The sequence below is a fragment of the Garra rufa genome, chromosome 1 (genome assembly GCF_049309525.1).
Source record: "Garra rufa chromosome 1, GarRuf1.0, whole genome shotgun sequence".
NCBI classification, from domain to species: Eukaryota; Metazoa; Chordata; class Actinopteri; order Cypriniformes; family Cyprinidae; genus Garra; species Garra rufa.
Window position 1 is genome coordinate 52561321 of NC_133361.1, and position 23918 is coordinate 52585238.

Here is a 23918-nt window from a genome sequence, read left to right on the forward strand (position 1 = left end):
AGTTCAGTGTGACTAACTTAGTCGTCCTTCCCAGGAGCAATATGGTCTATTTTGTGAATTTCTATATGTGTCACTTTCAGCCACAGGTAAAAACCAGCTTCATTTGCGGTCGCACTCTTAGTCATATCTCCATAGCGACAGTTTGTGACCTCATAGTGCTTTGCTACTAAGTTATTACCAGATCACATCATCTGATTCCCATACTAGATATATGATCATAGAAATTGATATGTAGACAATAGAGGGAACCACAGTCGTGCTGCATTGAGACCAAGTGCTAACCTCATACACTATTGTAAATAAAAGTTCCAAAAGGGGGTTTTCGTAGTGATGCTATAGAAGAACCATTTTGGTTCCCTAAAGAATCTTTTACTGAAGAGTTCTTAAAAGAACAATTTAATAATCATGGATGTAAAAGGTTCTTCATGGAAGAACAAATGCTCGAGTTTTTACATATGCTTATTGAGTGTGCATAACCTATTGATGAAATATTGAGTTGAGATTACTACCTAAAATATATTTGCTAAAAATTCAGCTTTGATCACAGGAATCAATTAGAGTTTAAAATATATTCAAATAGAAAACAGTTATTTTACATTGTAAAAATATTTTAAAATTTTACTGTTTTTACTGTACTTTGGATTAAATAAATGCAGGGTTTGTGAGCGGAAGAGACTTCTTTAAACAACATTAAAAATCTTACTGTTCAAAAACGTTTGACTGGTAGTGTATATGTGATAGATATTTAAGTGTTCGTTAACCTAAAAGTTAAAACTGTCATGATTTCTTCATCCTCATGCCATTCCAAACCTGTTATATTATGCAGAATGTTAATTATTTATTTTATGTTTCACATGTGTGTTTAAGATCCAAGGAGTGATGAAGGATTACTGGTATACCCCTCTCTTTATCTTCATCATATTTTATGGAACTGGCCAGTCCGGGAACACGCAAACAGGTATCTAGCAAACACAGAACATTCCACCTAACATTAGTATATGCTCCTTGTTTAGATATTATATTTTTACAACCATAAAATAACGTTTCTAGAATGTTGCATGTTTTTTAAAATAACCTAGACAGTGCCTTGCGAAAGTATTCAAACCCATTCATTTTCACATTTTATGTTGCAGCCTTATGTTAAACTGCTTCAAATAACTTTTTTTCCCCACATCAATCTACACTCCATACACTATAATGACAAATCAAAAAACTTTGCAAATATATTAAAATTAAACTAGTGCTTTTTTTGTTTTTCCGCTTGAGAGATGAAGTCGGTGACACTGACTCGTCATCTCCGCAGTAGTGATAATCAGAGAATATTTGTCTTCTATTTAAATTAGTTCATTTCAAAGTAGGCATTTCACTCTATATAGATATATTTTTTAATGTCTGTGAGGCAAGTATACACAAAGTTTCGAAGTTTGCCACTCAAGTTTACAGAGATGGCAAAAAGTGCATCCTGTTTGCTTTAATTATTTTACAAAAGCACGTTTCATTGTTATTCTGGGTGCACACAGGTAAACAAACAGTCTTTGCAGATTTGAAAGATAACTTTTATCTGATTTGTGACAACTTTGCAAATATATTAAAAATAAAAAATAAAATAAAGTACATTTCATAAGTATTCATACCCTTAGCTGAAGCACCTTTACAGCAGTTTTTTTGGGTATGATGCAACAAGCTTTGCACATCTGCATTTGGCAATTATATGCCATTCTTCTCCTCACCTCTTCATCACTGTTAGCTTGGATCCATTGAGGTTTCTCTAGAAATTGACTGCGTTCAAACCCAGGCTCTGGGTGGGCCACTCAAGGACATTCACAGAGTTGTCACCTTCTGCCCAGTCTGAGGTTCTGAATGCTCTGGACTGGGTTTTCATTGAGGCTATCTCTATATTTTGCAGTCATTAGCTTTCCAACTACCCTTTTATTTTACGTTTGGCTTCCTTCAAACATGATGCATGGAACTGAGGTTCATCGGACCAGAGAATCTTGTTTCTCACAGTCTGAGAGTGCGAATTCCAAGTGTGTTTTCATGTGTCTTCATTGTGGAGAAGATTGAGTTAGGCCACACCGCCATAAAGCCCAGATTGGTGGAGTGTTGCAGTGATGTTTGTCCTTTTGTAAGTTTCTCCCATCTGCATATATGATCTTGGAGCTCAACTAGAGAGTCACCATCAGCTTCTTGGTCACCAGTCTAACCAAGTCTCTTCTCCATCAATTGCACAGTTTGGCCAGGAGGCCAGCTCTAGGAAGAGTCGTGGTTGTTCCAAACTTCTTCCATTATGGATAATGGAGGCTACATGTTGTGTGAACCTTCAAAGCAGCAGATTTTTTTGAACTCTTCCCCAGATCTGAGCTTTGACACAAGTCTGTTTCTGAGTTCTACAGGCAGTTTTTTCTTTTACCTCAGGGCTTGGTTTTTGCACTAATATGCATTTTCAGCTGTTAGGCCTTTTACTGAGGTATGTGCCTTTCCGAATCATAATAATTCAAATGAATTTGCCACAAGTAACTCCACTCAAAGTATAGTAACATCTACAAGCAATATGAATGCTCCTGAGCTAAATTTCAACTGCCCCAGAAAAGGGTATGAATACTTATGCAATGGAATGATTTAAGTTTTTTTTGCAAAATTGTTACAAATACTGTATGTGTTTTACTTAGTCATTATGGTGTATGGAATATTGATGTGGGGGAAAAAGTAATTTAAAGCAGTTTAACATAAGGCACCAACATAACAAACTGCGAAAAAATGAAGGAGTTTGAATACTTCCGCAAGGCTCTGTATATGGCAACCTAAAAAAAAAAAAAAACTCTATGCAACATTCCCTTACGGTTATTTCATACAGAATGTTTTCCAATAATTAATATTATGGGATCATTTTGCAATCTAAAACAACAGATCATTATATTTCCGTAAAGAAAGCTTTCCTAGCTAACCAAATTTAAACAAGTATATTTTGGGAATGTTCTAAAAACCAAGAACTAAAATTCCCAAAATGCTCTGAGAACCAATTAATGTGATGTTTGTGTCATGTTTATGATTTATGGCAATGCCTTTATGTCCATCTATTTTGTAGGAAACTTTTTGCCCATTTTGCAACCTTGTAAATCTTCAAAAACAAAACATATGTTTTCTAATCTCTTATGTGTGTCTTTTGATTTGACCAGGAACAGCAGGTCTGACCTGTGTGAGTGACTATGTGACAAACATTTCTTGTGTGTGGTGGAACTCTACAGATTTCTCCGGCCAGCAATGTGTGCTTGTGGGGAAAAGTGACACCAAAAGGTTTGAGGTTTTAGTTTCAAGTCCCAGGATGGACAATTTTAACACCGATTAACAAACCTTTTCAAATCTGAAATGGATTTAAATGTGTTTGTAGATCATGTGAACTGGTGCCACTGAGCAGTCAATCACATCCTAAGAGAAGTTGTTCTTTAACCTTTGGCATAGGTGTAAGTAGAAATGGATGAAATTTTAGTTAAATTACTATTCTATTTACTATTTTTAGTTTAATGACTATAGTTGATTAACATGTATTCTCTTCTTACATTCCCCTCTCTTTAACACAGAATTTTTTTTTCCTTAACAAAATCTGGTTGAATGTAACCTGTAACGGATCTGTCATCACTAACCTGTATTATCAGCCTAGCAGACACAGTAAGTGGAATTATTTCTGCTGTTAGTAGGCTGTAGATATGTTAGAAATGACAGGTAAATATATACTTGCACTCTGGCAAACTTTAAATGAACTTTATGCCATTGGAATGCATTATATATCTTATATAATACCTTATATAATGTGTAGAATTAAATGTGTTTATTACACATACCTACCCTTTTTTATACACTGTTGAAGTCAAAAGTTTACGTACACCTTGCAGAATCTGCAAAATGTTAATTATTTTACCAATATAAGAGGGATCATATAAAATGCATGTAATTTTTTATTTAGTACTGACCTGAATAAGCTATTTCACACTGAATTTATAAAAATGACCCTGTTCAAAATTTTACATGCACTTGATTCTTAATACTGTTTTTTAGTTGTTCATGAGTTCCTTGTTTTACCTAAACAGTTGAAAACACTGCTCTTCAGAAAAATCATTCAGGTCCCACAAATCCTTTGGTTTTTCAGCATTTTGTGTATTTGAACCCTTTCCAACAATGACTGTATGATTTTGAGATCCGTCTTTTCACACTGAGGACAACTGAGGGACCATTACAGAAGGTTCAAATGCTCACTGATGCTCCAGAAGAAAAACCAAATTTTATTTTATTTGAAGTAAATGTAACTTATTTTGTCTTCTGGGAAACATCTAAGTATTTTCAGTAGCTTCTGAAGGGTAGTACTAAATGAAAAAAAGAAGATATTCAGACAAAATAAGAAAAAAGTACTTTTTATTCTAGTACTCTTAATTATGTTCAAAAGTTTTCACCCCTGGCTATTAATGCATTGTTTTACCTTCTGGAGCATCAGTGAGCGTTTGAACCTTCTGTAATAGTTGCATATGAGTCCCTCAGTTGTCCTCAGCGTGAAAAGATGGATCTCAAAATCATACAGTCATTGTTGGAAAGGGTTCAAATACACAAAAATGCTGAATAACCAAAACATTTGCTGGATCTGAAGGATTTTTCTGAAGAACAGCGGACAGTTTAACTGTTCAGGACAAATAATCATGAATCATTCAGGTAACATCACAGTATTAAGAACTAAGTGTATGTAAACTTTTAAACTGGATGATTTTTTATAAATTTAACTATCATTTTCTCTCATGGACTATATGTAAATGTAGTTTATGTGAAATATCTTCTTCAGGTCAGTACTAAATAAAAAATTGCATGCATTTTGTATGATCCCTCTTATTTTGGTAAAATAATTAACATTTTGTAGATTCTGCAAGGTGTGTGTAAACTTTTGACTTCAGCTGTATATATTTGAAACTCGTGTCTTTGCTGTTGTTATATTTTAAATGCTTAAATGTTCTTCATGGTTGTTTTTATTTTATTTTTGTTTTTAAATGACAGTTAAGACCCAACCGCCAGATGAGCCCATTGTAAGAGGAGACAACGTAACCTTGAGTAAAGGGAGTAACTTTCCAAAAGGCATAGAATATTATGAATTTCAGCTGCAGTATAAAGCTGCACATACAAGCTGGAAGGTAAGCGAGTATTTGTTTGAATTCCACGTTTTCTTTAATATTTACCTAATTAGTTAATCAAATAAAACGTCATGCATTTAAATCTTCAGTAACCTGCTCAGATGTTGCATATTCATATTCATGCATATTTTTGCGCGCGTCTGTGCTGTAGACAGCAGAACATGGGCATGCCACTCATGAAGGTACATGGCAGCTGAACCATAATAAACTGACTGTAGGAGAAGAGTACCAGGCCAGGGCGCGTGTGAAGCCTGCTGAGCCCAAAGATAAAGGTTATTTTCAGGGGGAATGGAGTGACTGGAGTCCTACTGTGTCCTGGAGGTCTGAGATTGGAAAGCCACCAGGGGAACCAGGAAAACCAGAAGATGATGCATCTCCACCAGGTGCGGCCTCTTGTCAGCTTAGTAGTCAGAATATAATATAATGATCTTTGTCGGTGAGTTAAGATAATCAAATAATATAATTGATATAAATATAATATTGTTTCATGACAGCATTGTTTTTCTTTTTTCTTTAGCACCTGATTATATGCGTAATGTTCTGATCATTGGAATATCCATAATTACAGTTTTTGCTGTATTTCCTTGCTTGATCATCTATAAAGCAAAGAAAAGCAACCGGTGAGTATTAGATGTATACGTGATGTCTTGATGGCCCATCCTTTATTTAGTAACACCTCCTTGTTGACTTTTTTAGGTAGGGCACTATAAAATCCATTTTTTTAGCAACGGAAATACTGTGTTGTGTATTTGCAATTTTCTGCTAAATAGATTCTGTTAAATATTTTTTCTGGTAAATATTCCTTAAAAATAATGTTTTAATAATAATTTTATTAGTAGTAGTAGTAGTACTACTATCATTACATTAATTAATCTATTTCTGTCACAATTTCTTCAAGTTAAGCTGAACTTTTATTTTGACGGGTTGCTGCGAAGACCTTTATTGTTCTGTTTGTATATGATAAGATGGTAGTTTTGTTGTTTTCTCACAAGAAATGGTAAAATGCTCATGAAGTGACTCTCAGAGCAGTTCTAGAGATTACGTTCATGTGTTCACGTAGTCATATATTGAGACGGCAGAGGCTAAAAACAAGGCGAGTGCCACGTTCACTTCAATATGTGTGTAATAAATCAAATCTGCATACAGACATACAGGATTTATATTTAAATAGTAATTTTGTGGCTTAATATACACTGACACTAGACACAGTTTGTTTTAAGTGTACTGACTTACTTTTGATTTAAAAGTACACTTTTTTAAAACAACTTTTTTAAAACAAAGTTGCAAACAGGAGCAAAAAATAATGTATAACTTTTTAATTTGACCTCCTCAGGTAGATGAACAAAATTTTCTGAAGGCTAAAGCCTTGTTTTTGACCCTTCGTTGGAGAAGACAAAATATTTGACCTCCTTTTTTAAGACGTTCAAGTGCTAGTTTTTAGTCTATTTGTGGAAAGTGCTGTGTGGGCGTCTGTTTCCGTGTCAGTGTATACTCATTGGTGTTTGAACCTGATATCTGTGTTTGCTTGTCATCATTATCAAGCATCATTATATCTTTGCAGATCATTAAAATCAAAAAATCAACATGTTCCAGACCCCTCCAAATATTTCCAACCTCTTCACACTGTTCATGGCGGAAACTTCCGGGTGAGTTAAGCTGCATTTCCTGCATACGTACTATGCTAGTTTCCAAAGTGCTTGTGTTTACACTACCGTTCAAACATTTCAGGTCAGTAAGATTTTTTATGTTTTTGAAAAAAGCCTCAAGACTGCTTTTTTTTTTATCGAAGATACAGTAAAAATGGTAATATTTTGAAATATTATTAAAATAATTTTGTATTCCTGTGATGTAAAGCTGAATTTTCAGCATCATTTCTCATCAGAATCCATCACTAAACCATCAGAAATGATTCTAATATGCTGATTTGCTGTTCATTAAATATTTATTACTAGGCGTTCAATCGCGTAGCACTGAAACCCTATTGTAATGGATAGAATGGTCATGGATCAATGATCTCCACGTAAAACTGATTGTGCAGACCAAATCATAAGTCATAGAGACTTGAAACTTGGAGGCATGGTGGTACTCCCACCACCTACAACATGACAAAGGCTCACCCCAATCGGCCTGACAGGGCGCTGCTGAGATAAAAAGTACAAAATCGCCATGAAAAATGGCGCCAAAACATTCGGCACCACTTTTAGTAAAAGGCCTATAACTCCTGAATGGAATGAAATTTCTCATCCAAACTCCGAACACTTATGTAAGAGCTCAACCTGAGGACGTAGGACAAAAATCGCTGAGCTTGACCACTTGGTGGCGTTATAAAAAAACATCTGCACAACCATTTGTCCTATCAACATGAAAATCGGTGTGCACGGTGTTGGTCTGAAGTGTCTACAAGTGTCTACAAGGACATTTGCGTATCTCAAAAAACATGGCTGCCATTGGCCGTCGAAATTTGAGCACCTTTTAGACAAGGTTGAGATATATCTGTGAGATATAAACGCACAATTGCGAGTTATAAAGTCAGAATTGCTTGATATAAAGTCAGAATTGCGGGATATAAACTCACAATTCTGACTTTTTTTTTGCAATTGCGACTTTGTATCTCAGAATTCTAACTTTTATCTCGCAATTGCGAGTTTGTATCTCGCAATTCTGACTTAACTCGCAATTGCGGGTTTATATCACAATTCTGACATTTCTCAGAACTGTGAGTTTATATCACGGAATTCGGACCTTATAACTCACAATTGTGAGTTTATATCTCACAATTCTAAGAAAAAGTCAAAATTGTTAGATAACAAGTCGCAATAACCTTTAAAAAAAAATGTAATTCAGTGGCAGAAATAGGCTTCCACACTTTTTTCCAGATTTGTTGATGTTAAAAATGTATTTTAAAAAACTAAATACATTTATTTGAAACAGAAATGTTATAATTATATTATAAATGTCTTATATGTCACTTAATGCAATACAATGCATGCCGGATCAAATTTCTTTCAATAAACCATTTTGAACGGTAGTGTACACTGACATTGTGGTGTATTCACACCAGCACATTTGAGAATACTTCAGTGTGTAAGAACACTAATTACATTCTCAGGTTCACACATTTTTCTTCCTATGCAAAACCCATGCAAACTCTCTCACACACACCCATGTTTACAGATGTGGCCGAAACCTGCATTTCTTGCAAATGCCTACTCATATCTTCTTTCAGCAAGCCACAGAGCACACACACACTGACCACATGCATTTCCTCTTACCTGTCCACAGAAATGGCTGGGCTGTCAGAATACTGTTGGGCCATTCCTTACCCCTCAGTCATGTGACAATATCTCGCCTGTAGAGGTCTCGGATTTATGGGACGTGTCTTTGATGGATCCTGACGCTCAGATGTCTGCTGCCGCGCTCGTTCAGCCAAATCAGATGGACTCTGGACTGGAGAACAGCGGCACTAGTCATGCATCATCATCCGTTTTCTCCAACATGGGCTACTTCTATAGTAAATCCAATAACGGCTCTCTTTATCTCGAAACCTGCCCCGTGTACTTCACCTACCACCCTGAGGAAGGCACAAACTCCAATCTTTCATCGCCTGGGTCTTCATACGACTGTCTGCAAACCCCAAATTACCAGACGGAGCAGCCCATGAGCCCGGATTCAGGGTTAGAAATGCCTGGAGATGAGCATTTTGAGGACGACCAAGATGATGAAGATGGCAGTGGAGCGGAGAGATGTGCGGCAGAAGGACAAGCTCTGGTTTCCTTCATTATGTCGCTGTCACAGGGTTCCCACGATGCTGTTCGCCCAGCAGAGAGTTTCGCTCCGGTGGCCATCACCACACCTTGGTCTGAACCTGTGAGAGCACCTATCTGCGCTTTCACCTCTGAGCCTGCAGAGGCCGCCGTGGTCAGACCGTCCTCCATGATCGAGCCCTGCGGGAGTGGATATCTGACCCTGAAGGAGATGCAGAAATACAGCAACAAATCCATCTGAGATCAGGCCTTGTCCATCTATATCTAAAAAGGGGAGATCTGGGTGAAATAAAACTCAGGTTCGGTACTGACTGATACAGTACAGTTCAAATGTTTGGGGTCAGTAAATATTTTAATGTTTTTAAGTCTAATGCTCACCAGGGCTGCATTTATTTGATAAAAAATACAGTAAAATTAGTAATATTGTAAAATATTATTCAAATTTAAAAGAACTGTTTTCTATTTGAATATATTTTAAAATGCAATTTATTCCTGTGATGCAAAGCTCAATTTTTTAACATCATTACTCCAGTTTTCAGTGTCACATGATCCTTTAGAAACATTTTTGTTAATTTCAGTGTTGAAAATATAATATTTTAGTGAAAACACATGTTTTAAAGAAATGTATTTGAAATAGAAATACTTTAAAACATTATATATGTCTTTACTGTCACTTTTGATCAATTTAATGCATAAGAAAAACATACTGACCCCAAACTTTTGAATTGTAGTGTATCTTAAAGACTTGGCTTAAAAAAAAAGCTGTTGAACATTATGTAGGAAAAACAGTTAATCAATCATAACATCACACCAATTACATTGACCATTTGTGACAATATGCCCCACTCTATGGGGAAAAATTGTCACAGTGGGAACCTGCCATTAAATAGCCTTTTACAGGCTTTAATAAATTTGTAATATGAATAAGATTAGTGAAATTGAATGAAACCATTCAAAAAGAAGCAAATACATACAAGATAGTAATATACTATCATATCATACCATTGTTTGGAAAACTGAAAACATGTGACAACTTGCCCCGACACTTATGACATTTATACCTTGTTGTAGGGTAGAACTCACAAAATTGGTTCTAGTTTTAACAGCCGCTGCTATAGAAAACAAACATGTGTAATTTGTTAGGATAGAAGAATATTTAGCCAAGATACAACTATTTCAAAATCTGGAATTTGAGTGTGCCAAAAAATCTAAATATTGAGAAAAATCACCTTTAAAGTTGTCCAAATGAAGTTCTTAGCAATGTATATTACTAACCAAAAATTAAGTTTTGATATATTTACAGTAGGAAATTTTCAAGATCTTCAAGGAGCATGATCTTTACTTAATATCTTAATGATTTTTGGCATTAGACTGGTTTTGTGGTCCAGGGTCACATACGTATGTACTCCATCTTGTGACAATCTGCCCTGGTCTCCTTTAGACAGTTTATTTGCATTAATTCTGCATAACTGTATCATTACTGTATTCCATTTGAATGAATTACAGAGTATTAAAAAGGTTTAAGATCCACAATAGCTGCACTATAACGGCATTAAACTGTTATGTTTTAGATACCTTTGTACAGCGACATGATAAGCTAGATTTAAAGGCATGTTCTGGGTAGCTTTATTTGAATGTCAGTGCCACTGCAATAAGGACAATAAAGACACATTTACAGCTAAGACAACACGTTTTTGTATGAAAAGGATCAAGTTGAAATGATTGTCAGATGCTAAGTTTCTGAACCCAGAACATTCCTACAAAACAACTGTTACACTTTTGTTCAACACATATCAAGGAACCACGTTTGATTTTAGTATATCTTGTTTATGTTTGCTTTATCAGTTTAATAATGTTTAATTTAGCAAATGTTGACGCTGAATATACCGTATACAACTTGAATTGCAAGAGGTTACTGGCACCATTTCATAGTTTAATTGTGAAATATAATTGGCTGAAATAATTGAATTGTTCAAATCTCTAAATTGAACTTTTGTAACATTCAAAATCGAGCGCAAAGCATTTGCTTGATTTTTAGCTGCTATTAATGTTTATCTGACTGCTATGAACTTGGTACAAATGCTGCTTTTTAAATGTGAATTATTTGTTTAGAGATTCAGGGGGTCGTTTTTGCCTGCACGGCAATCCATGAATGCAGAAGCCTCAAGGTTCTTCCAGATAAAAATCTCTTGAGATATTACTACACTCCTATATAGGCTACTGATATCTGTGCATTTTTAAACGGTTTTAAAGCAACTGTAGGTAGTCTGGTGTATTTTTGCGACTTTAGCGCCCTCTACAGTTAGTTAAAAATCCATTTTTGTCATGCTGAACAACAATAATTACTGTACTTGCAATATTATAGGGAATATGTTTAGGTTTGGGGTAGGTGAAGACATTAATAAAACAGAATGTAATAGGTAGCACATTTAATTTATTGTTATTATAGGTTACAATTTTGCGTCACTTTCGACCACAGTTGTACAGTGTTGCCAAGTCTGTGGTTTTCCCACGGAATTGGGCTGCTTTAACACTGTTGCCATGGGTTGTTTTATGTGGTTTGAAGCGAACCCAATAACTTAATATTTAGCTCCTGGAATGCTAATTTTACCAGGGGAAATATGTATTTTACCCTCCAGAATGCAATTTTTACCAGGGGACCTCCCTCGAAATGCAATGGGGCTACTTTTGGACTAGTTTTAAGTAGCAATTGGGTAGGTTTTCTTGTGAAAACCTGGCAACCCTATAGTTGTATCCCTTCTACCCACAACTGTCCTTTTTGCAGAAGTTTGTACCTGCTCACCAAACCTAAATACTTCCAGAACAGACCTTCAAGTGTACAACCATAATAGTTTTAAAACTGATAATTTAAGGTTAAAAAAAGTTGCTTTAAGGACTTGCATTATTTGAGCATTTCTGGATTCCATTATAATGACGACTTCGCGTTTTTTCTAAACTAGTAAAATATGCATTTTTGTTTGAACAAAGAATGGTATTCATTTGGTACTTGTTGCAATTACTCAATACTTGTTTTATGTTTGTTACGTTTTTTATTGTAGTTATCCAATGTATTCTTGCATGTTTTTTTACAAAATAAAATAAATTCCTTAAAATATGACGGTGTGAGTGTCATGTTGTTTACACAAAAATCTTGTGTGTGTATATGTGTGTGTGTGAATGAGTAGAGTTATTGCAGGTAGTATGTGGTCTGACATTTATAAGTGCCAGCCCGTTTCCGTTCACCACTGAGGAGCGCAGCTTGTGTAACCAGACAAGTCAAGCTTATCTCCCCTGCGTGGCCTAAAAAATGAACTCAGTGAACCATAACAACATAGTTTATCTAGGGGAGGAGGAGTAAGAACATCATTAACAGCCATTTTGACTTGGTTATGTGGCTATGTGAGTTATGTTTAGGAGTATGTTGTTTATGATTCTTGCCACACCTTTTAGCATCCTGGACCTCATACAGTATAGGTGATGGTCCTGTCTGGTTTGACCATATTTGAGGAAATTTGGTCTAACTGTTGATTTTTCCACCAGGAGGCAGCAGTGAGCTCATGACAGAGGGATGAAGTAACCAGAGACATTATATCTGGGTGAAAACAAACTGCTTGTTATAACATGAATGGGATATATACTACTAGTCAAACGTTTTTGGACAATAAACGTTTTTTAAAAGAATTCTCTTCTGCTCACCAAGCCTGCATTTATTTGATTCTAAATACAGCAAGAGAAGTGATATTGTTAAATAGTTTTACTATTTAAAATAACTGCTTTTTATTTAAACACATTTAAAAATTTAATTTATTCCTGTGATCAAAGCTAATTTTTCAGCATCATTACTCCAGTCTTCAGTGTCACATGATCCTTTAGAAATCATACACTATACCATTCAAAAGTTAGGCGTCAGCATTTATTTATTTATTTATTTATTTTTAAATATTGATACAGTGCCCTCCACTAATATTGGCACCCTTTGTAAATATGAGCAAAGGTGACTGTGAAAATAAATCTGCGTTGTTTATCCTTTAGATCTTTCATTTGAGAAATTCACAAAATTCTAACCTTTCATTGAAGCAAAACGATCGAAGCTGGGGGGGAAATCTTATGAAAATAAATGTTTTTCTCTAGTTCACACTGGCCACTATTATTGGCACCCCTAGAGATTTGTCTAAGTAAAATATCTCTGAAGTATATTCACATTAATATTACAATTTTTTAGCACACCAGTGTGGCTAGGAGTATAAAACTGTCCAGCCATGACTTTCTGTTCCACAGGATTATAAATATGAGGAACACAAAAGCCAAATTCCCTTAATCATCCATCACAAGGAGTAAAACCAAAGAATGTAGTTCTGATGTGCAGAACAAGTTTGTTGATCTTCACAAAATAGAAAGTGGCTGTAAGAAAAGAGCTAAAGCATTGAAAATCCCCATTCCCACCATCAGGGCAATTATTAAGAAATTCCAATCAACTAAAGATGTTACAAATCTGCCTAGAAGAGGATGTGTGTCTATATCATCCTAATGCACAATAAGGAGGAGAGTTTGAGTGACCAAAGACTCTCCAAGGATCACAGCTGGAGAATTGCAGAGAATTGTTGAGTCTTGGGCTCAGAAAACCTAATATAAAATGATCAAACAGCCCCTATATCACAATGTTGTTCCAGAGGGTTTAAAAAAATCTTCTTTGCTCATCCAAAAACAAACTCCAGCATATTCACTTGTCAGACATGATTGGAACTTCAAACAGGACTGGCTTCTATGGTCAGATTAAACTAAAAATTAGCTTTTTGGCAGCTAACCCTCCAGATGGTTTTGGTGCAGACAGGGATGAAAAAGTACCCCATGCCCACGGTTAAAAATACTGCTGGGTCTTTAATGTTGTGGGCCTATTTTTCTGCTGGAGGTCCTGGACATCTTGTTTAGATACATGTCTTCATGGATTCTATCAAATACCAGCAGATAAAAATTCTAAACCTGACTGTCTCTGTTGGAAATCTTATAATGGGCCATGGTTGCATCTTCCAGCAGGACAATGATCCAAAACAAACATCAAAATCAACACAAAATTTGTCATTAAGCACAGAATGAAGCTTCTACCATGGCCATCCCAGTTCCCTGACCTGAAACCTGTATAGAAACTGAAGAGAAGAAGCACCAACATGAAGCTGGGAAGAGAGAGATTCTGTTTGAAGGAATGGTCTCTGATCTCTGGTCAGGTGTTCTCCAAACTCATTAGACATTGTTGGAGAAAACTCAGAACTGTTATCTTGGGAAGAGGACATTGCAATAATTGGGTGCTAATAATAGTGGCCAACGTGAAGTAGAGAAAAACATTTATTTCACAATGAGATTTCCCCTCCAGGTTCTATTGTTTTACTTCAGTGACAGGTTGGAATTTTGTGAATTTTTTGAATGAAAGATCAAAACGATAAATTATGCAGATTTATTTTTACATCCACCTTTGTTCATATTTACCAAGGGTGCCAATATTAGTGGAGGGCACTGTATTAATACTTTTATTTAGCAAGGATGCTTTAAATTGATCAAAAGTGATGATGAAAACATTTATAATGTTACAAAAGATCTCTATTTCAGATAAATGCTGTTCTTCTGAACTTTCTATTCATCAAAGAAACTTGAAAAAAATTCTACTCAGCTGTTTTCAACATAAAAATAAAACATGTTTTTGAGCAGCAAATCAGAATATTAGAATTATTTCTGAAGGATCATGTGACTGGAGTAATATTGTGAAAAATTCAGCTTTTAAATCACAGAAATAAATTACATCAAAATATTCTTTTGCTGTACTTTGGATTAAATAAATGCAGGCTTGGTGAGCAGAAGAGACGACTTTAAACAACATTAAAAACCTTACTGTTCAAAAACCTTTGACTGGCAGTATAATAGTAGGATTTGTCAAGAAAATCCATGTTTTTATTCATTGATGACGCATTAAATTGACCAAAAGTGACAGTAAACGCATTTATAATGCTATAAAAGATATCTATTTTACATAAATCCATGAAAGTATTACGCAGAACACCTGTTTCCAACAATGATAATAATAAATGTTAGCAGCAAATCAGCATATTAGAATGATTTCAGAAGGATGTGACACTGACTGGAGGAAAATGCAGCTGATTTATATATTAAAATAGCAAACAGTCGTTTGTAATTGTATTTCATTTAATGGAAAATAGCAGTACAAACATTGTGCCTAATATTTTTTTTGTGGTCAACAGAAGAAATGACACTGGGAATGGTTGAGGGTTTTTTTGCACATTAATAATACAAAAAATCAATAAAATTGTGTGAGATTTAGCATGGGTGGCTAATTTTCATAGCTCCAGGGCAGGTTGATGTTCAAAAGAAAAAAGTCAAACTACAGTGACTTTTTAATTCCAGTCACAGGTTCCTTTTAAGGCAAATGATGGGTGAACTATTCCTTTAATTTCTTAAATATTTGAACATTCCAGAAAGAAACACTTCGTAATAACGTTTTTCACAGATCCTGACGTTAATGAAGAAGAAGTATGCATGCAAAGCTGCAGAGAAGACTGTTGGATAACTATATTGAAAGGAAAATGAGGCAGCAGATGGAGAGGAATGCAGCACGGGTTGACTAGAGGACAAAATCAGCCTTTTGTCAATCAAAGGTCAATGACAGACCTTAATTTTCTTTCCATATGGAGAGAATGAGAAGATTACTATTGCATAAGTAACAGGAATTCAACCAAGTGACCCAGACAACTTAATGCGAAACAGATGAGTGTGTGAATTTCATAGGAGGGTGTGTTACATTTAATATTTACAGAACCTCCAAAGTCTTTCTTTTATTAGGCCTACACTAGTTTTTGTAAATGATCCATAGGCTATGTGCTTAAAACATAAAGACGTAAATGCATGGCTATCATTTTTTAACTTTATTATTAATGTTTACTCTTAAAGTACTCCATTCTCTTATTATTTTTAATCACATGTGATCGCCTTGCATCTTAGGTTACCTTAGAAAAAACGTTATTATTCTTCATTATATCCATTTTTCCTGAGTAACCGATGAGCTGCCATGATGGATTCTCTTCCGCTCTCGTGTTCCAGCCTCCTAGAAATCCTTGTTAAAAAGGGAAAAGTGGTCAACTGAATTAATTAAACAGATTTTTTTTTCAGTATAACTAAATATAAAAATATGCGCAGGGTTAAATGTTTTGTTGTTGGCTGCCACAGTAACAGCAATAGCTTAAGGAAATCTGTATATTACTTGATTTGCTTACCAGCAAATCTGTCCGTTTGTCCGGCGCTATGTGCCTTGCATAAACGACGACAAAAGAAAACAAACATGGCTTAAAGTGCTTAAGTTAAAACACTGTGTGTGAAATAATAAAATAATGTGTGCTTTTATCATTTTGTGCACAAAATCCCGCGAACCTCGTCTCGATCGGGAACTGTATGTGCACTCATCTGTTTTCAATGCAGCTAACCTCTAGTCACTTATGTCTCCCACTCATTAAACAATGACAGGTACGTTCCTGCAAATAGACGGTCATTGCAACACTGTTAAGTGATAAAACTGCAGCGCCATGTTTTTAAAACCATTTTCATAGGTTTAAGGTTATATTATCGGTTCGGAAAATACGTTAATTTAACTAGAAACACAGAGACCGGAAATGTAAAGCATGGTGCCGTCGGGCGAGACCGAATTAATTAAGATATTAGCCTAATATTTCACCTACCTGACCGGAAATGATAAAATGAACAAATACGAATGTTGTCAATATTCTTGCCCTGGAAATCCTGGTTCAGGTTGGCCAACCACAGACGCATGCCTTTTGTTCCTCAGACAGTTTTTTTAGATTAGATTAGATTAGATTCAACTTTATTGTCATTACACGTGTACAAGTACAAGGCAACGAAATGCAGTTTAGGTCTAACCAGGAGTGCAATAGCAGCAAGTGCAGGATATAGGTATAATTTATAAGTTATAAGTGCACTAATGGGAGATATGTACAGGGAGAAACTATGGAAATTATTTACAGATGAAAGTATTGTGGACATAATTTACAGGCGCTATTAACAAGTAGAATGTACAAATAGAGGAGCATAGTATGCAGGTTGTTGTTAACTATAATCAGGAATTGCAGATTGATACGAACATAATATACAGAATGACAGCTGATTACTAAAGCAGGAATTAACAAATAATAATTTACAAATGTATAGATACATATAAAAAATTTACAAAATGTATATGTGCAATGGAAATGTGCATTTACAAATGGATATGTACAGTGTAGTGTAACAGATTAAGTAGTGCAATGGTAATGGTGAGACTGTAGGGGTGTGTGGGGTGGGGGGGCAAAGGTGTCAGTGGGGGGCAGAGTTCAATAAGGAGACAGCTCTGGGAAAGAAGCTGTTCCTCACTCTGCTGGTTCTAGTCTTTGGGCATCTGAAGCGCCTGCCGGAAGGCAGGAGAGAAAACAGTTTGTGGGCGGGGTGAGAGGAATCCTTAAGAATACTGCGTGCTCGACGCAAACAGTGTTTCTTCTGAATGTCCTCAATGGATGGGAGTGGAGTCCCTATGATGCGTTGGGCAGTTTTCACCACCCGCTGCAGTGCCTTACGCTCCACAACAGAGCAGCTTCCGTACCAGACTGTGACACAGTTCGTAAGGATGCTTTCTATCGTGCAGCGATAGAAGTTCACCAGGATGGCTGAGGACAGCTGGTTCTTCTTAAGTGTTCTCAAGAAGAAGAGGCGCTGGTGAGCCTTCTTGACCAGGCTGGAGGTGTTGGTAGTCCAGGATAGGTCCTCTGAAATGTGGGTCCCCAGGAACTTAAAGGATGAAACAGACTCAACAGTCACCCCATTGATGTGGATGGGATCATGTGAGCCTCTTCTTCCCTTCCTGAAGTCCACAATGAGCTCCTTGGTTTTGGTGGTGTTAAGGAGCAGATTATTGTCTGTGCACCATGTGGCCAGGTGCTGAATCTCCTCCCTGTAGGCAGTCTCATCGTGGTTGCTGATGAGACCGATCACCGTAGTGTCGTCTGCGAACTTGATGGAGTTAGATCCATACACAGGCCTGCAGTCATGGGTGAAGAGGGAGTAGAGAAAGGGGCTCAGCACGCAGCCCTGTGGTACACCAGTGTTCAGTGTGATGATAGTGGAACAGATGTGACCTGATCTAACATGCTGAGGTCTGTCAGTCAGAAAATCCATAACCCAGTTGCAAAGTGAGGTGTTAACATCCAGATCTCTAAGTTTAGTGATTAACTTAGATGGTCTGACAGTGTTGAATGCTGAGCTGAAATCAACAAACAGCATTCGTGCATAAGTGTTTGTATTGTCCAGGTGTGTGAGTACAGAGTGCAGCGCTATGGAGACTGCATCATCTGTGCTCCTATTGCCACGGTAGGCAAACTGGTGTGGGTCCAGTGTGGATTGGAGGGAGCCCTTGAGGTGTGAGAGGACCAGTCGCTCGAAGCACTTCATAATGATGGGTGTGAGTGCTACAGGGCGGTAGTTGTTCAGGCATGTTGGGTTGGAGTGTTTCGGCACTGGCACAATGGAGGTGGATTTAAGACATGCTGGTACAGCTGCTTGGGCAAGGGACATGTTAAAAATGTCTGTGAATACCCCAGCGAGTTGCTCTGCACATGCCCTCAGTACGCGGCCAGGGATACCATCTGGTCCAGCAGCCTTGCGCGCGTTGATCCGACTCAGTCTGAAGAGGCAAGTGTGATGGGTGAGTGGTCGGTTGAGGTGGCAGTGTCTATATTGTCTAATATAAGTCATTAAGCTCGTTCAGGACGAAGACATTAGTGGCTGTGGGGGTGGAGTGGCTGGGTCTGTAATCGCTGATGGCCTGAATGCCCTGCCACATGCGAATTAGAAAAGTGCTCCTCTAGCTTAAGTTTGTAGCAGTGCTTGGCCTTTTTGACGCCCCTCTTCAGATTTGCCCTGGAAGTGCTGTAGGCCTGTGCATCACCTGATCTAAAGGCAGTGTTGCGTGCTTTCAGCAGGAGACGCACTTCTTGTTCATCCATGGTTTCTGATTTGGGTATGTGGTGATCTGTTTCTGGGTTGTAACACTGTCTATGGTGGTGTTGATGTAATCCAGAACAGAGGAAGTGTAGCTGTCAATGTCTGTGTGAGAGCCACAGGTGGCCTGAGAAGCAAACATACTCCAGTCTGTGTGTAGAAACCTGTCCTGGAGTGTGAAGTCTACCCCCGCTGGCCACACTTTGATGGTCTTCACTGATGGCTTCACACGGTTGATGAGGGGTGAGTATTTGGGGGTGAGGAACAAAGAAAGGTGGTCTGATTGTCCCAAGTGGGGGAGGGGGGTCACGGTATAAGCTTCAGCCATGTTTGTGTATACATGGTCTAAAGTTTTATTTCCTCTGGTGTGGCAGAAAACGTTTTGATGAAATTTGGGGAGTACTGTCTTTAAGTTTGAGTGATTAAAATCCCCCGCAACAATAAATGCAGCCTCCGGGTGAGCAGTTTGTTGTTTGCTGATGGCCGCATGAAGTTCGTTCATAGCAAGCTTGGCATCAGCATCGGGAGGAATGTAAGCAGCTGTTATTATGGTGGAGGTGAATTCCCGCGGCAGATAACACGGTCTACACTTAACCATGAGAAACTCTAGGTTAGCTGAGCAATATCTCCCAATAATAACAGAGTTTGTGCACCAAGCTTTGTTAACATTAATGCACAATCCTCCGCCTCTGGTCTTACCGGAGTCATCTGCCGTTCTGTCTGCCCGGAATGTGTGAAGCTCAGCTAGAGCAATAGCACTGTCCGATACATCACTGTTTAGCCATGTTTCAGTGAAGATCATGACATTGCAGTTCAAAAGTCTCTTGCTGTGTTTGATGCGGAGTCGAATCTCGTCCATTTTGTTCATCAGCGACCGTACATTAGCGAGGAAAATGCTGGGTAAGGAGAGCCAGTGTGGTGTTAGCTTTAGCTTAGCTCTAAGTCCTCCACGCTTCCCCGTCTTTGTTTACGGTCGTGAATGTACAAACCAATATCCAAAAGCTCCTGTTGGGTGTACGATGTGAAGGCTCGACTGTTCTGTACGAACAGACCCGAGATGAGCAAGTAAAATACTGCAAATTTGCAGAAACTGGAGAGACACTGAGCCTCGCGATGTGTACGCGCCGCCATCTCGGATCTTGAAAAAAAAAAAAAAAAACTCTTCACCTTGATCTCTTCACCTTTTGCACTCTTCACCTTGATTTGTTATAACTTGGCAGTCTATAGTATTCCAAAGGTTTTTCCTGGTCCAACCGATTAGTTCAGCCCAAAATTTGACAATAATTGGCCATATTCAGCAGTAATAAAAAGCTAAATATGTGAGTTTTGTTCGGTTCAGTGGCATTGTTTACATTCAGTACCAGCAATATGGCTGATTGATGAAGCGTCCAACAAATTTGTGTTTTTACAAAAGTGCATGGTGAAATTACTATTGAAACTACTATTACTACTGAAATTCCTTCGTGGCAGATGAACATCGGTCTCTGAAGACCAAAATCTGGGTTATTCACATAACAAGCCGCATCCTGTAAACTTGCGCGCAACAGGACATATTGAGTTTCTGTTTGAGCCTGCATATAAATGTTTATGTTCACAAATGTTGTGGGTTTTCACATTATTCACTCAGTTTTAAATGAGTAGAATAAATAGGAAAGTCTTTCTCAGCTGGCAGGCTCATTGTGTGTATGTTCAGGAATGGGATGGAAGAAAGACACTGAGGGTGAATGAGAAAGCAAGAAAGGGAGGGAGAGAAAGAGGGAGGGAGAAATAAGCTGACCAAGGATTTTTCCTTTACTCTTTCTCTATTTCTCTTCTCAGCTCACTGACCCAGCTGCAGCTGCAAACGCAACAAGTACTGTAAGTTTTGCTCTCTCACACACACACACACACACACACACACACACACACGCACTTACAATCACACCTGAAAGATCACATATATTGTGCTCTATTGACTTTTTATGAAGTAAAATGAGTTTAATCAACTTTTTTTTATAACCAAATTATACAGCCTCATTAAGATGATCTGTAAGTTACAGTGCTCAAATGTTTTTTTGCGAGCTAGTTAACATCTTGCTAGCAGATGGACAGCTGCCGAAACTGAGAGCATGTGCAAAGCGTTCCTGCTCTCTGCCATGGCTGAGATCCGCTGCTGATGTATCCCACACGATTGCACAGCATCTTTTACAGTTTTACAGTACAGTAATACAGGAAGACAGGCACAATGTGGTTATTTTGTTTTAGCATGCTTTGTTGCTGCAGGGTATTAAAATCAACAGGTGAGTTTGATTATTACACTAAAAATTAAAAGTTAAAACAGGGGTCTTTAAAGATTTTCAAGCCTTTTGGTATATAGAGCAATTGGCTATTACATACTGTACTAAAATGGTGATTGCATTGTAAACCTGGTTTAAAATAACATGCATATAGTACCACTTTCATGCAGTTGGATTATTTGCTATGATGCTGGCAAATTCTTTAAAATAGTCATTATTGATAAATTGAGTCATATACTTGTAATTTTGTATTGAATTTAAACATTTAGCCAAATTTTAGCTTACTGTAAAAAATCAGTTAACAATTAACTCATTTAAAATGCATTTTTAATACTGAATTCATTATTCAGCTAATTAACAACTGGTGGTTGTGGATCCATCCTCTGTGAAAACCCTTGGATTAGAGAGAGAGAGAGAGAGAGAGAGAGAGAGAGAGAGAGAGAGAGAGAGAGAGAGAGAGAGAGAGAGAGAGTGTGTGTGTGTGTGTGTGTGTGTGTGTGTGTGTGTGTGTGTGTGTGTGTGTGTGTGTGTGTGAAAGAGAGAGAGAGTGTGAGAGAGTTTTTCCACTGTCTTTGGTACATTGAAAACATGTCTATGTATGTCTGTCACTTGAACTTTTGCATTGGAATTGCCAGTATTGAAAGTTTTATGGCTAACCCCTTTTGATGTTACTTTTTATGGCAGTATTATCAAAAGCTTGACTTTTCTTATGGGTCTCAACATGTCAGACCCCGCAGCCTGTTATAGTCTGACGTAATACAGATCCTACCTGCAGAGCATAAAAATCCTCTAGCTCAAGCTAAAGTTCAGCACAAAGAGATGTTTGAGTTTCCATTGCAGATCTTCTCAGTTGTGCTGCTTATTTCCAAGTGAAAACGAAGCTGTCAATCACTTGAGTGTCTTCACTCAAGAACTCAGATTTGGTGCTGACATGTTCTCCATGTGCTTCTACTTCTCAGTTTGTATTTTGGCTTAGAATGGCTTGATGAACATGATTAAATGAATTTATAAGTAGATTTATGCTTTTGTTTCAGACATAAATTACAGTAAGATAGTTTCTTATGCATGGCCAAGCTGCATTTATTTGATCAAAAGTACAGTAAGAATTGTTCTATTATATTACTACAATTTAAAATAGCTGTTTTCTATTTTAATGTATTTTTAAATGTAATTTATTCCAATGATATTTTCAGCTTCATTACTTCAGTTTTAAGTGTCACATGATCCTTCAGAAATCATTTTAATATGCTAATTTACTGCTCAGGAAGCATTTCTTATTATTATCAATATTGAAAAAAGTTATGCTGCTCAATATTTTTGTGGAAACCATTTTTTCCCCCCAGAAACAGTGTTTACTACAAATACAAATGTTTTGTAACATTATAGATGCCTTTACTGTCACTTTTGATTAAATTAATGCATCCTTAATGAATAAAAGTATTTGGGTTTTTTTAATAGTAATGGTACCACACATTTTCAGTGTTAAAAACAAAACAAAAAAAATCTAATTTTCCACCCCTTTTTTTAACTTTTTTTTTTTAAACTTCAACTATCATTTTCCATTTTGCTTTTGAATGATGCCTCTTTCAATATTTGCTGGTCAAATGCATGTCTTCCACCCACAAGCAGTGATATTTTTAGGCTTTGCTTATTTGATGATTATATGACATTTTATATCCATTGATTTAAGCCATGATTTAAGGTCTGCTTGCAGCTTTTTTTAGCCAAGAACTCCTCACTTTGACAGGACGAAATGTTTGACCTAATGTGTGGTTGGACCCCAACGTCAGACAGACGTTGAATTTTGGTTGAGAATGAAGATTGGGTTGACGTCAGTATTTGATGTTAATTTGACTTTGATTTTGGTTATACAACATAAAAACAGCAAAATGTCAACGTCAGCGGACGTCGGTATTGGGCATCAAATTAGCAGTGATGTTAGACGTTAAACTGACATTGAATTTTGGTCAGCCAATGTGGCAACCGAACTGTAACCAAATATCAGTGTCTTATGAAATTGTGTGCCTGCTGGGTATGATTACTAATAGTATCTGCATATTAAGCTGGGACATAAAAAAGTATTATAACATCAGAAGATCTGAATTTGGAAGTGTTTTGAAGTGTCAGGAGGCTTATCAGATGAACTCTGGAAGATACAAGCTGGATTGTGTCGAGTGGAGAGACAGACTGAACTCTGTTGGTTTAGCTGTAGTCGTGTACAGGTTGGACTTGGACCAACAGAAACATCAATCTGTGTCCTCAAGGGGCCTACATTTGTCAGGCTGCATTTCACTCTCGGTATTACCCAGAAGCCCCTCGCTTTCTATTTTTCAGGATTGCACTAATCCAGTCTACTTTAAAAATCCCACTCATAAATACATAGGTGCTTACACACATTATCGCATTACTGAAAGAATAACAGTGTGTGGAAAGTTATTAAATTATACACTTTTTTCTTCCCGTAAGAGTGATTGCAGCCTCATCTGCGTCCAGCAATTTTTAGCAATACAAAGCTCGTTTTGCTGCTTAATATTGCAAAATGCCTTGTCTTACTATTGGCTTTACTTCTGTGTAAAGAAAAAGGTGGATAGGGTGCAGCTAAAAGTTGCATGAACGAAAGCCATTACTCTAATGAGGGTATATTTCTTTTTTTATCTCAGATCGCA

The 23918-nt window shown here is 37.1% G+C and overlaps 1 protein-coding gene across 1 annotated transcript; it reads left to right on the forward strand.

Annotated features, from left to right (window-relative positions):
* Positions 1-872: 872 nt before the first annotated feature.
* On the forward strand, positions 873-12047 carry il2rb (interleukin 2 receptor, beta). Its single transcript, XM_073833545.1, has 9 exons — positions 873-958; positions 3177-3294; positions 3389-3461; positions 3579-3666; positions 5035-5168; positions 5320-5551; positions 5686-5788; positions 6730-6814; positions 8451-12047. Exons 1-9 carry the CDS (start codon positions 880-882, stop codon positions 9171-9173), a joined length of 1635 nt encoding a protein of 544 aa, XP_073689646.1. The 5' UTR covers positions 873-879; the 3' UTR covers positions 9174-12047.
* The last annotated feature ends 11871 nt before the right edge of the window (positions 12048-23918 follow it).

Bases quoted from the DNA above. Each gene is read 5' to 3' on its own strand.
- il2rb (XM_073833545.1), top strand. From the start codon at position 880: ATGAAGGATTACTGGTATACCCCTCTCTTTATCTTCATCATATTTTAT. The intron at 5,169-5,319 runs GTAAGCGAGTAT...TCTGTGCTGTAG, and splicing joins CTGCACATACAAGCTGGAAG to ACAGCAGAACATGGGCATGC. The intron at 6,815-8,450 runs GTGAGTTAAGCT...ACCTGTCCACAG, and splicing joins TTCATGGCGGAAACTTCCGG to AAATGGCTGGGCTGTCAGAA.